The sequence below is a fragment of the Lathyrus oleraceus genome, chromosome 1, assembly GCF_024323335.1.
Source record: "Lathyrus oleraceus cultivar Zhongwan6 chromosome 1, CAAS_Psat_ZW6_1.0, whole genome shotgun sequence".
NCBI classification, from domain to species: domain Eukaryota; kingdom Viridiplantae; phylum Streptophyta; class Magnoliopsida; order Fabales; family Fabaceae; genus Lathyrus; species Lathyrus oleraceus.
In genome coordinates this window covers 159656315-159670116 of record NC_066579.1, presented here as the reverse complement: position 1 = coordinate 159670116, position 13802 = coordinate 159656315, and the positions used below count along the sequence as shown (strand labels likewise).

General features: G+C 31.2%; 2 protein-coding genes across 2 annotated transcripts; one reads left to right on the top strand and one right to left on the bottom strand.

Moving 5' to 3' along the window:
- Positions 1 to 3468: 3468 nt before the first annotated feature.
- LOC127097032 (uncharacterized) lies at positions 3469 to 4727 on the top strand. Its single transcript, XM_051035553.1, has 5 exons — positions 3469 to 3485; positions 3534 to 3558; positions 3728 to 4195; positions 4291 to 4356; positions 4497 to 4727. The coding sequence occupies exons 1-5, from the start codon at positions 3469 to 3471 to the stop codon at positions 4725 to 4727; spliced, it is 807 nt and encodes a 268-aa protein (XP_050891510.1).
- A 584-nt stretch (positions 4728 to 5311) lies between these two features.
- LOC127097022 (protein FAR1-RELATED SEQUENCE 5) lies at positions 5312 to 8052 on the bottom strand. Its single transcript, XM_051035542.1, has 3 exons — positions 7186 to 8052; positions 5981 to 6061; positions 5312 to 5473 (listed from the first exon to the last, which is right to left on the bottom strand). Exons 1-3 carry the CDS (start codon positions 8050 to 8052, stop codon positions 5312 to 5314), a joined length of 1110 nt encoding a protein of 369 aa, XP_050891499.1.
- Between the last annotated feature and the right edge of the window lie 5750 nt (positions 8053 to 13802).

Here is a 13802-nt window from a genome sequence, read left to right as displayed (position 1 = left end):
CCTCGATGACCCTTCGGTGTAGCCTACGGTTAAATGATGATCGTCCCTTCGAATGCTAAGGTATCCTTACAACTGTTGCCTTCAATGACCAATCGACGACCCTACGATGACCCTTTTACATCCAAAGGCTAAAATTACTTACTTCTTAATAGTAAGGACAGTTTTACCCTCATAAGGATTGGAAGTGCCCATAAAGACCCTAGGAAGGTATAACTCTCAATTGCTGGATCATAACCTAAAACATTTTCCATCCCTCACACTTTGCAAATCCTAGAAAATCACCACTTGGTATATATTCATACTAGAATCATTACCAAGTTATATTTTTCTAAATCGTTTTCAAAATCAAATGAGATAAATACTTTGTATACATTCATACGAGAATCATTACAAAGTTGAACTCTCTTTTCAAAACATTTTTTAAGCAATTCACGAACACTTTTTCAGACAAAATATAAGTGATCCAGCAATTAAGAGCCCATGGATAACCATGGATACAAAGGGTGCTAATACCTTCCCTTTGTATAATGTACCTCCCGAACCCAAAATCTATTAAGGTCTTTCCTGTTCTTTTCCACCTTTCCTTATTGGATAAAAGAAAAGTCGGTGGCGACTCTTGCTATCCGCGACATTGCGATAAAAAGCAAAACACCCCAAGTCAGTTCACCGTATGACAAATATGCAATCATTACGACACGTGTGTATTTTGACATAGTCCAACCCCATTAGCCACAATATATTCTTGGCCTCATAATTATGGTTCTGCAACGTGTTACCTTCTTGAAGAATCTCTCGTAACAATTCAAGTAATTTAGTGAAACTTTTATCTGTCTACCTATCTCTTGCCATAAGATTAAAAAGTCTTAACACACTTGACAATCTTGTAAAAAATTTACATGCCGGATATAACGAATCTTCGACGTCTCTTTGCAAAATTTCTTCCACACGAGCTTTCTTAAAATCTACTCCAATATCACGAATCACAACTTCTAGAGTATCATTCACAAATTCATCAACTACAACTCAATGTGATGTAGGTCTTTTTTGTCACAACACCATGCCATACTCATTTTGTATAATTTTGAATAATTCCATAACAACCTAGATGATTGAATATAACATCCCTTTGATGTTTCTCCGTATTAATGCAATTATTAAAAGGACACCAAAACATTTGATTATCGTTAGGAATATTTTTTTCTTCTGCGAATTCAAAAAATTGAATCACTCTATTCGCATACTCTTTACTTAATCTATTGACTTTCATCCAACTACGATCTATAATCACATACAACTTCTGAAAATAAAATAAAAATAATACACAACCAACAAAAATGAACATTCCATCTAATAAAACAACAATAACAACAACAACTAAAAATAACTGGAAAACAACAATATATTATACCTTAAGTCTCAAAAACTATAACAATAACAACATCAACATCAACATCAACGACGGCAACAACAATAATATCAACGACGACAACAACAAGAACAACAACAATAACAACAAGAAAAACAACAATAATCATAACAACAGTAACAACGACAACAACAACAGTCATGGATAAATTTTTATATGCCAGAAATGTGATGAGAGACTCAAACAAAACTGTTGGTTTGAGGTTCGAGATTCCTTCCTCCTTAGAGAAGATGAAGAATGATGTTTTAGTTTGTTAGGTGGAGAAGAATGGTGTTTCTTTCGTTCGCTGGAGAAGAACAATGTACCTTTTGTTTGCTAGGGTGCAAAAAAAGAATGACACTTAACATTCTGATAAAGGAATAAAATATTGTTTATAGTTTTCATTTCGTTTTCTTCAAAACCCCAGGGAACATAACCAAGATAAAAATTGATTTCAATTTAATATAATTAAATATTATTTAGAGTATTCATCTCGACTTTCTAAAAAACCAATTGATAAGATGATTTATAAAATATATGCATATTTTTTATTCTAAATAAAACATAAAATTGCAGGAGTTGGGAATCGAAACTGAAACACTGAGCAACATTTTATGTTATTTCTTTCACAAAACCGAGGTTATATATATATATATATATATATATATATATATATATATATATATATATATATATATATATATATATATATATATATATATATATATATATATATATATATATATATATATATATATATATATATATATATATATATATATATGGTGCGTTCCAAATTATTTGACCTCAATTTTTTAATGAATGAGGTGAAAATTTTATCATAAAATATATTATTTGTAGTAGTAAACTACTCAATTCTTATAAAAAGATATGGTGTCATGTTGGAAATTCTTTTCAAAATAATTAGAAGATTATTATAACTTAAAATATACAAGTGTGTGAATTAAAAAAAAGAATTCCACACGTTATTTAAATTTCAGTTGAATAAATAATTAAACTATTAAATTTCACATTGGTTAGTTTACACACATAAGATGACTTTAAACAATATATAAAAGAGTGTTATTCGTTATGTGAAAATTACTTTTGAGTCATTTATCAACTTTTCTCATTTTACTCTTCTACTCGACACACTTTTGAGTCATTTTTATATTTTCTTTTTGTCCCTTCAATATTAATAATTGTCTTAATAGCATTATCACATTTGATATTAAGAATGGTCTTGATACAATTTTCCCTTCCATATTCAAAGTGGTCATTATGTAATTGTCCCTTCAACTTTAGAGTTTACATAGTATCATTGTCCCTTTAGTTTTAGATTGGTCATAATGTAATTGTTCCTTCGGTATTCAAAGTGATCACAATAGCTTTGTCCTTTCAACTTTAAAGTGGTTATAATAACATCAGAAATGATATGCTTACACTTTCTTATACACCTACACCGTATCTACAGTACAATAAGATTGGTTTTTTTTTGTAATTCATTAATTTAAGCAGGGGTAAGTTGGTCATTTGCGCTTTAGGTTTTAGGGTAACTCAAACACACACCCATCACTGCAGTGTACGCTGAAGGATTATAGTTGCTCTCTCAAAAAGTGGTAGCACGAAGCTCTTCGTCACCACGTCTCTGTCTCCGTCACCACGTCTCCGCGTCCCCATCTCCGTCTCCGTCACCATGTCTCCGCGTCTCCATCTCCGCGTCTCCATCTCCGCGTCTTCATCTTCGTCTCCGTCTCACCGTCCTTCCGTCTTCATCTTCTAAATGTCATCTTGTTCGCCTTCATCTTCTCCGTCTCAAGGTTAGATGGTTACACTTCATCTTCTACACTGGAAATTTAGGGTTAACGCCTTTTAGGATGCCATTTACAGTGGAACCATAAGCATGTACAAACTTTCCTTTAAAATTTAGGGTTTAGGTTGAGTGATTTTTGTGTTTCTTTGGTTTTTAATTCCATGGTTGTAGTACTGATTATGTGTTTCTTTGGTTTTGTTTTGTTATTAGGTTGAGTGATTTATTGCAGAAACTATGACATCACCAAAAAATGGCGACGAAACTGAAGTAAGTAATAGGCATAAGTTTAAACTTTTATTTGTTTACATATTCTAGTTGGTTTGCGTCGTTGGTTAATCAGGTTTTTTCATGAATTTAAGGTGCGAATGAGGCATAGTTGTATCTCGGTGAACTTGAGCAACATCAATGAAAAGTTAACAAAAACTCAACGTGCTCACATCGAATGCACCCCATTCAAATGGGCGATGGATATTTCTAACAACTTCTCAATCTCAGGTGGTTTATTATAGGAGTTGGTAAGTAGATGGGACGTACGTAGTAGGGGATTTAGGGTTAGGGATAGAATAGTTCCCTTTACTCCAGTTGATGTTTCTTTTGCTCTTGGATTGTCTATTGTTGGTAAGTCTCTAGTAGTAGAAGAAGATCAACAATGTGAAACATTAGATATATTTAAAGGGGATGATGTAACCATTAACAATATCCGCAAACAACTTCGTTGCCATAAGAAAAAATTAGTTAATTTTGTTAGACTTTACATATTACTTGCATTTGTGGAGTTTTACTTTCCCAAAACAGGGAATAAGGTATTTACAAGATTTGTTAAGAAATTGGATGATTTTGATTCCCTTGATGCCCATAGTTGGGGAATTGTTGTTTATAACTTTGTGGTTTCTAGTTTATGTGAGTCTTCAGTTATGTTGAAGGAGGGGAAAAACAAGGCACAAAGACATTTAAACGGGCGAGTTGCCATATTGCAGGTAAATATATTATACTACTTTATAGTTCCATCTTGTGTTTTGAAACTTTGAAACTTTGAAATTTTGAAATTTACAACTCTTAATATTTGTTACAGATTTGGGCATTCAACCACTTATCTTTAGGGAAAGCACCACCTGTTTCTAGGTTTAGTTTTCCACGTGTATTGAATTGACCGGTTATAAGTATGTAGAAGAAAAATATTGAAAAGGCATTTGAAAAAAATATGGTAAGATTTTGTGTGTTTGAATTGAGAAAATTAGTCTTTTTGTTGTTGTGTGTTGATTGACTTTTTTTTGTTAGATAATTGATAGAGTGGTTGCAATAGAGGAAGAGCTAAAATATGACATAGTCAATGCTTCTCTGTTTGAACAAGGACAACAATTTGTGGATGTTATTGATTATCATAGATTGGTGACTGAGAATAAAGATTTCAAAGAGAGAATAGCAGTTCTTGAGTATGAAGTGAGGATGATGAAAGAGGCGAGAGTTAACACTCCGCTTGAGGACGAAGTTGTTCAAGATAGTCGATAACTTGTGAACTTTATCACTGAAGATGAAGTAGGAACTTTGACTGGAGATGTTGGACATAACACTCCATTTAATGATGATGCCAATGTTGCGGAAAATCAATCAAAGTCTAAATCCAACATGGCTACAAGAATGAAGAAGAAATCAAGGAAGCATGGAAAAGGAACCAGGCTGAATTTGTAAATCATTAGTGTTGTAGTGTAGAATTTGTGTAATATGTATTGCATAATTTGTACCAATTATGACGTGTTGTAGTGCAATGTTGACAATTTGTGGTTGTGTTTTGTTTATGTGCATAATGTCCTGATTATGTTATCGTTCATTTTATGGTTAATGTGTTGAGTATGTTATAGTTCATTATGTTGTTAATGTATTGGGAATGTGTTATAGTGAATATTGTTCCATCAATCTATTAACCAAGTTTGATTTAACAATTTCCCTTATTTTGAAGTCTGGGACTGCATTAACCAACTTCATGAAATATATTAACCATGTTTGGGACTGCAATTTCCCTTGTTTTAAAGTCTGAAACTACAATTTCCCTTATTTTATAGTCTGGAACTGCATCAAGCAAAGTTAAACTTCCATTAACCAACTTCGTGAAATGTATTAACCAAGTCTGAAACTGCAATTTCCCTTGTTTTATAGTCTGGAACTGCATCAAGCAAAGTTAAACTTCCATTAACCAACTTCGTGAAATGTATTAACCAAGTCTGAAACTGCAATTTCCATTGTTTTAAAGTCTGGAACTGCATCAACCAAAGTTAAACTTCCATTAACCAACTTCGTGCAATGTATTAACCAAGTATGGGACTACAATTTCTCTTATTTTAAAGTCGGGAACTGCATCAACCAAAGTTAAACTTCCATTAACCAACTTCGTGCAATGTATTAACCAAGTCTGAGACTGCAATTTCTCTTATTTTAAAGTCTGGAACTGCATCAACCGAAGTTAAACTTCCATTAACCAACTTCGTGCAATGTATTAACCAAGTTTGGGACTGTAATTTCTCTTATTTCAAAGTCTGGCACTGCATTAACCGATGTTAAACTTCCATTAACCAACTTCGTGCAATATATTAACCAAGTATGGGACTGCAATTTCTCTTGTTTTAAAGTCTGGCATTGTATTAACCAACTTCATTTTTTTTTATGTTTGGATACAAAGTAATTGCATTAACAAAATATTTTATATATTATATACACCAACAAAGTTTAGTACAATTTGGATTATGACAAAAGTCAATTTACAATACTGCACCATTTACAATTTGGATTAATACAAAATTCAATTTACAATCTTGCAACATCCCACCCGAATATTCCACCTGAATAACCTGCACCACCAAATGCAACTATTGTTAGTGCATGTAATGTTTTGAATAAGATTAAAATAAATGTTTGAACATCATACCATCATGTCAAAAATTTCAAAATAGTATAGATATGTGACCGTCTCCCCAAAATACACATGCCACTAGTCAATAACCAAAAATTCCCAAAATCATCATAAATTTGTACAAACTTGAGATGAACCCGTCAAGGTTGTTTCACATGTTGTCAAAAGATCCATGAATGACATATATTTTTAACCTGTACAATAACATACAAAAATCTAAAATATGACGTACGTAAAATCAAATACATAATAAATTAGTAGTTTAATGAGTACACTTAATTTATCCTCAACATTTACATATGTTTTCCGCAACTCGTACATACGAATTTCTTCAAATGGTACATGTAAATTCAAACATTATTTAATACAATCTTATAATGTACACAAACCACAAAGGATAGAGCCCTTAATGGAGAGCATTACTTAGATTCGAGTATTGTGGTTTGTGTACATTATAAGATTGTATTAAATAATGTTTGAATTTACATGTACCATTTGAAGAAATTCGTATGTACGAGTTGCGGAAAACATATGTAAATGTTGAGGATAAATTAAGTGTACTCATTAAACTACTAATTTATTATGTATTTGATTTTACGTACGTCATATTTTAGATTTTTGTATGTTATTGTACAGGTTAAAAATATATGTCATTCATGGATCTTTTGACAACATGTGAAACAACCTTGACGGGTTCATCTCAAGTTTGTACAAATTTATGATGATTTTGGGAATTTTTGGTTATTGACTAGTGGCATGTGTATTTTGGGGAGACGGTCACATATCTATACTATTTTGAAATTTTTGACATGATGGTATGATGTTCAAACATTTATTTTAATCTTATTCAAAACATTACATGCACTAACAATAGTTGCATTTGGTGGTGCAGGTTATTCAGGTGGAATATTCGGGTGGGATGTTGCAAGATTGTAAATTGAATTTTGTATTAATCCAAATTGTAAATGGTGCAGTATTGTAAATTGACTTTTGTCATAATCCAAATTGTACTAAACTTTGTTGGTGTATATAATATATAAAATATTTTGTTAATGCAATTACTTTGTATCCAAACATATTAGAGCTAAACAAATGTAATGTTTCATGGAGGTCTTCGGTAGTCTCTTCTGACTCGGCAGCTACTTCAGCAGCCTCATAAAAATGCTTGCATAATTTGTCAAACTTATCCATTTGTGGCTTCAACTCTGTTACACCATAACTAGTCTTGATATATGAATGCTTCCTTTTAATGTTTTTCTTCCATCTCGTTAAAACATACTTCTCTGGAAGACTTATAATCCTCTCTTGACTACACACAGATAACACATGCCGACACACAATACCTCTAAACTCAAATAATGAGCATTCACATTTGAAATCATGGTTTTCCTTATTAAGCACAACTTTTAAGGCTCGCTCTTTGCGTATGTCTCCAACTAAAATCTCCTCCAACACATGATACGTAGCAAAGCAATCTTCCATGCTATTTAATGAGGCAGAACAATTCATTTTAGATATGAATTCCTCTTGAATTTCCTTGAATTTGGCATTCGTAAACTCACTTTGGAATTGCTTCTCAATGGACGAGTTTGACCCACATGGAATTGTTGTATCCATCGAATTAAAATCAGCTTCAAATTCCTTTTCTTCCTGAATTCTAAGAGCATTATCATATTGTTTCACGAACTGATTTAGACTTGTTGTAGAATTGTTATATCCATCAAAGAAAGCATGTATGCTCTCACTATGTTGCGTAGTTGACATACCAGCCCAAAAATATTTCCTTAATAAAGTTGGTGCCAACCTATGACACTCAGTATATAACCCACCCAACCAATCATTTTCTTGGAGATCAAACTTTTCTATGAACGAACACCATTTTTGTTCAAAACTAGCTGTTGTAAATGTATCATAGACTGCTTCTTTCATTGCATACTTGATCCTTTTGTATTCACTATATCCACTTAGCTTTTATGGAATTTTTTTCATTATATGCCATAAACACCACCTATGACGAGTTGTGCGAAGAGTAACTCAATAGCATTTTTCATAACCTTACATTGATCCGTCACAATACCCAAAGGTGCTTTTTCTAGCATACACTGAAGCCATGACTTAAATAACCACACAAAAGAATTTGTGTCTTCACCTGATTGTAATCCACAACCAAGTAATGTTGATTGACCATGGTGATTCATACCCACGAATGCAGTAAAAGGCATGTCATACTTATTAGTCAAGTATGTTGTCTCAAAAGTTACAACATCTCCAAAATATTCGTAAGCGACTCTACTTCTTGCATCATCCCAAAATACATTCCTCACATGAAAATCATCATCCAAATCTATGTCATAGAAGAAATCTGTATTTTGTTCCCTCATTTTACAAAAATAACTAATCAAAGCCTTACCATCACCTTCTTTTCCAATTGCACGATGCTCTTTGTTAATATAATTCCTCACATCTTTTTCACAATCTTGCCGATCCTTAATTCCGCATCATCATTGATTTGGATTGTTCTTCTCACATGTAAGTTCATTTTCTTATTAGCCTTGAACAATCTTGCTCTTGTAAGGCTAGTCTCATGAGAATGGTTAGATTCAAATTGTGTGATGTACCACAAACCATCTTGTTTCAATTTAATACAAATCTTGGCAGGATAATTTTTTGCTCTAGATTGTAGTGTCTTTAACGTGCATGAAATTTTTGAAATGTTAGACCCCTCTCTTGAACATGAAAGTATTAGGTAGTTGACCTCCCTGTCATCTCCTTTTTTCGATGATCTAATCCTCTATCCAAACCCCTTTTTTAAAGCATACTCTTGATAATATGTTTTAACTTCCTCTAGATAAGAAAAACACATCCCAATTGCAGGAACCCAAAGTGTGTCATCATCATTACCACCACAATCACCGTGATCAACTTCTACATCTTCCCCTTGACTACTACCACATTCTATAAAAATGCTTGAACTGTCCATTCTGACACAAACTGCACAAAAAAATGTCAATGTTATGTATAATATAAATTTATAACAATGTTGATTAATAGCATTCACAAGTATGGTTAATGTTGTCTATAACTTGGTTAATAAACTCCCAGACATGTGGGCAGGTTTATAACATTGTTTATTGGTGTGACATAAGTTGGTTAATACAGTTCCCAAAGTGGTTAACGAACCAACATGAGTAAATATATGAAATCAAATCGTTTCACAGTAAATAAACATGGTTAACGGTGTGATCAAACTAGATGAATATTGTTTAGAACATGGTTAATGAGCAAACGTGAATAAACATATGAAATCTATAACAATAGACAAAGTTGGTTAATATTATGTTAAATCTAGAAACATATGAACAATTATGAACAAATATATGATCCAAAAGAAGAACATTGATATTATTGGATGAATCTACAAAAATGATATCTAGAAACTTATTGAGTTAAATCTTCATCTTCATCACATAATGATTCTAAATAACTTTCTATTTTTATTCAAAAACCATGTATGTGATTAGGTAAAGAAAAGAATAGTTGAAGAATAGATGAGTAGATGGCGTAAAAGAGAAAGAAGAAGAAGAAATGGAAACAGTGACGCTAATGTATGTGGTTGTCGTTAGGAGAGAGAATATGATCATGACCCATACTAAATACCACACACCCAATACTGCAGTACAATATGTTATGTTTTATTATTTATTATTTTAAGTAGTATTCTTACATTGTTCATACGGTGTAGTGTATGAATCAAGTGTAAGAATAGCAAAATTGTAATATCATTTCCCATTTAGTTTTAAAGTTGTCATATCACCATTGTCCTTTCGATTTCAGGTGGTCGATATACCATAATCCCTTCCACTTACGAATGGTCTAAGTGTTCTATTTGAGAGTGTAGTTCTACAATAGATGTTAAAGTTTAGTGGGAGTTTAATACAATTATAAATGAAATGTTTTATTTTGAAAACATCGTGACTAGTAATTACAATGCATAAATTTAAACAATATTATAAAACATTTCAAAAATATCGATATATATTAGAGATAATCAAAAATAGAATAAATATTTTTGGAATTTTGTTAAGTTTGGCTAAGTTGGTTAGGAAAGTTAGTTTGAGAATAATTAACTCCATAACTTGTATAAATAATAACTAGTCAATCCAATGTAAAGCAATGATCTCATTCAATCAAATACAAGAAGATATTTCTTTTATACTCTCTCTTATGTATAGTTCATTCAATATGAAAGGGGTCTCCTTATGAAAGGAGTCTCCTATGCTTCACCTTCATCTTCAGCCTCCTTGTCTGAAGATTATTGCTTCATAGAAGTTTCGTCATCTCAATTTTTAGTTTCCCATCTCGTATACGTCTCAAGTGTTGCACAAAGCTTCACAATAGCTTCCTTGCCGTAGATTGGAAATTTCTCCTCAAGATTCACAAAATGTGATTCAATCATCTCAAACTACTTCATCGCATATGAAAAATTCAAGTACTTTAAACACCTTTGCATCAAATTTTTCAATTTTCTTCTTTAGAATCAACAAGTAGAATGTGTTATCCTCTTCCAATAACTCCAGAAAGTGGTAGTCAATCCTCATATTCCTCCTATTTTCAACATTATAAATGATAGAGTTTCTAATATTGTTTCAGAAGATTATGAAACTTGGATTGTTCATTAATGACACTTTGTTATCATATAATTTTTATAAACATTTGCATTTTTTAATGATTATTAGTAATTTATTTTTGATTTTTATGAATAAATATATAAGAAAATGAAGAACTGAAAGAAATGATCAAAATGTGGAAAGAGTGAAGAACTCTGAAGGAAAATAGTCATTTTCAACACAATTTGCATCTAGACATATGTTAAGTAATTTGATCATATATGGAATTCCGTAACTCAGAATGAGGTGGAACATTTTGCAATTGAAAGCTAACATACAGGACTACAATATTTATAAATAAGTCAATGTCTTAATTTGAATATAAATGGACTAAAATTAAAATAGTGATTAAAAAGCTGATGCTCTTAAATGTTGAATTGTTTATTGGTTTTTTTTCTCAACCCTAAAAGCCCAATATCAAATTCTATTTAAAGATAAGTAAAAGAAGGGTTCTGATTTTTATGATAGACAATGACGACCATGAGTTCTCAAGTGCGAGTTTAGAGAGTTTTGGAGCCATCGAAGACACCATTCTTTCTTAATTTTCATGCTTTCTTCATTTAAACTCATGGTAATAATTTGTATCACTATTTACTATGAAATTTGGTAAACAAAACAAGTTTGATTTCACTTACGAGATTAAACTCGAAAAGATCTCAGGACATATTGTGTGAAAATCGATGGTTTGAAACATATTTTGACACTGAAGTCGAAATATAAAAGAAACAAAAAAAATTGCAATGACTGAAAATAAAGATAATTGCAATGAAGGACAATTTAAATAAAATTTAATGAAATAAATAATTGAAGGTAAAGACTTTGATTTATAAAAAATGGAGCGCATATACATGCATTCTTGTCTCTTTTCTTAGAAACACATAGATACTTTGAGTTTTACATAATTTTTGTACAATTATGAATCTTTAAAACATAAGTGAATGCTTACTTATATAATAGTCCTAAGTTAACTGTCTACAAGAGTCAACTAAGCAAAATATGTCACGTTTTCGTCTTTGACAAGCTCCCATGTGTCCTCAAGTAACTGTCTGATATTATCCACTTACACCTCATTCGACTGCTTGGAAAATAATATTTTGGATACTCTGAATTTCAATAATTCCCAAAACCAATACTATATGGTCATTGACTGATTGCAATTCGACCAAAGTTGATATTACTTTCTCGACAAATCGCATTCGTCAAGATTTCTATGGTCGTTACTGACCACTTCGATTTTTGACAACAAACCCATTATCACATGAAACTTATCACCTTTTTATAATTAGTGCTCATATCGAAATTTCGAGGTAACAATCACTATGAGTAGCTAGATTTCTCTTGGTTAGGTCTTAGTATATGTACTTAATTTTACTCTATTGGATCGTATAATTTTTTGATGTTATTTACATGATTTGATTATATATTTCATATTCAACTACTTTTATGTTCATTGTTCTTTTTGTGTTGACCAACTAACAAAAGTGAATTTATGAGTAGAGATTTTGACCGTAACTCTACCGATCGAAAATAAATTAATTGTTCAACTTAGTAATTAACTATGAATACATAATTATAAGTTATAGCTATAAAATTAATGCACTTAGACCGCCTAATTTATTATCCAACTCGCCTAAGGAATTAGGGAATTGTAGTCCAAATTAGGGAGTTGTATGCCAAGGAATTAAGTACAATGGTGTTGTTAATTCACCTTAAATATATAAAGTCAATTCGATTCAAATAATGCACAATCATCAATGGGGGGAAATTAAGGGATTCGAATAAGATCTAGTCATTTTCTCATTTGAACTTTTATTCAAGTTTTAACGTTATTCAACATACTCTCACGCAAACCACCGATTTTATTTTTTAAATAGCACAAATTTCAACTTGTTAAAATATACAGTCCATGTGGAGAAAATATTAACTTTATTACTTCGATCATATTAGTACACTTGCTAAGAAAATTATCAAGTTTTTGACGTTGTTGTCACGATTAGATTATTCCAACAAGATAATTTTTGTGCTTCTTTTGTTATTTTTTACTTTATTTTTAGGTTTAGTTTTAAATTTTATTTTTTTCTATTTATTTTCTCTTTTATTATTATTCTAGGCATTTTTATGCTCTTTTTTTTCAAATTTAGTTTTAGTTTGTTATTTTCTTTGTTTCTATATTTTTTAATTTTATCTTTATCTTTGTTTTAGTTTGTTTTATTCTATGTTTTATGTTTTTAGATTGTTAAGACATGGAATTTTTTTTTTTAATTTTTTTTTCTATTTTTTATTTTATTTTTAGTGTTATTTTGTTTTTGTTTTTTTTTAATTATTGTTAATTAGTGTAGTGCTACTGAGATATTTATTTTTGTTTGTTTATGTGAGGTTCAGGATAAAGTAACAAAAACAAAAATAAAAGCAGCTAAGTTAGCACAGTTAACAAGGAAAGAACAAGAAGAAAGAGTCATGGTCAATTCACCTAGGCAGATCATGGGAGACTATTGTAGGAGAACTGGCGTTAGGCGGACATTTGTTAGGTTTCAACCGGTTAACCTTGTTACTTTTAACATTAAAAATATTGTGTTTCACTACTACAAAATAGACCTTTCGTAACACCAATATTACAACGGTCTTTCTGTTAATCGTGGTAATAATTTTTTTTGGCACTTTTTTTTTGTATTTACTAAAAGACATTTCACAATGGTCCTAGCACCTACAATTTTATTTTTATTTATTTTAAAGCCACTTTTCACCATGGTTGAAACTTCCAACCATCGTGAAAAGTGGCGTATGATCATGAGTTTGAATCCTAACACCTCTATTTTTATTTTTTTATTAAAAGATATACAACAACGGTTGTTTAAAGTAACTGTTGTGATAGCTATAGTTTTGTTTTATTTTTATTTTTATTAAAGTAAGCGTGTTTATTGAGTTACTTCACAATTCTTAAACAAATCTTTGACGTCCATTTAGTGATTATCAATGCTCAAGACACTATCATTAGTGATTCACATGAAACCT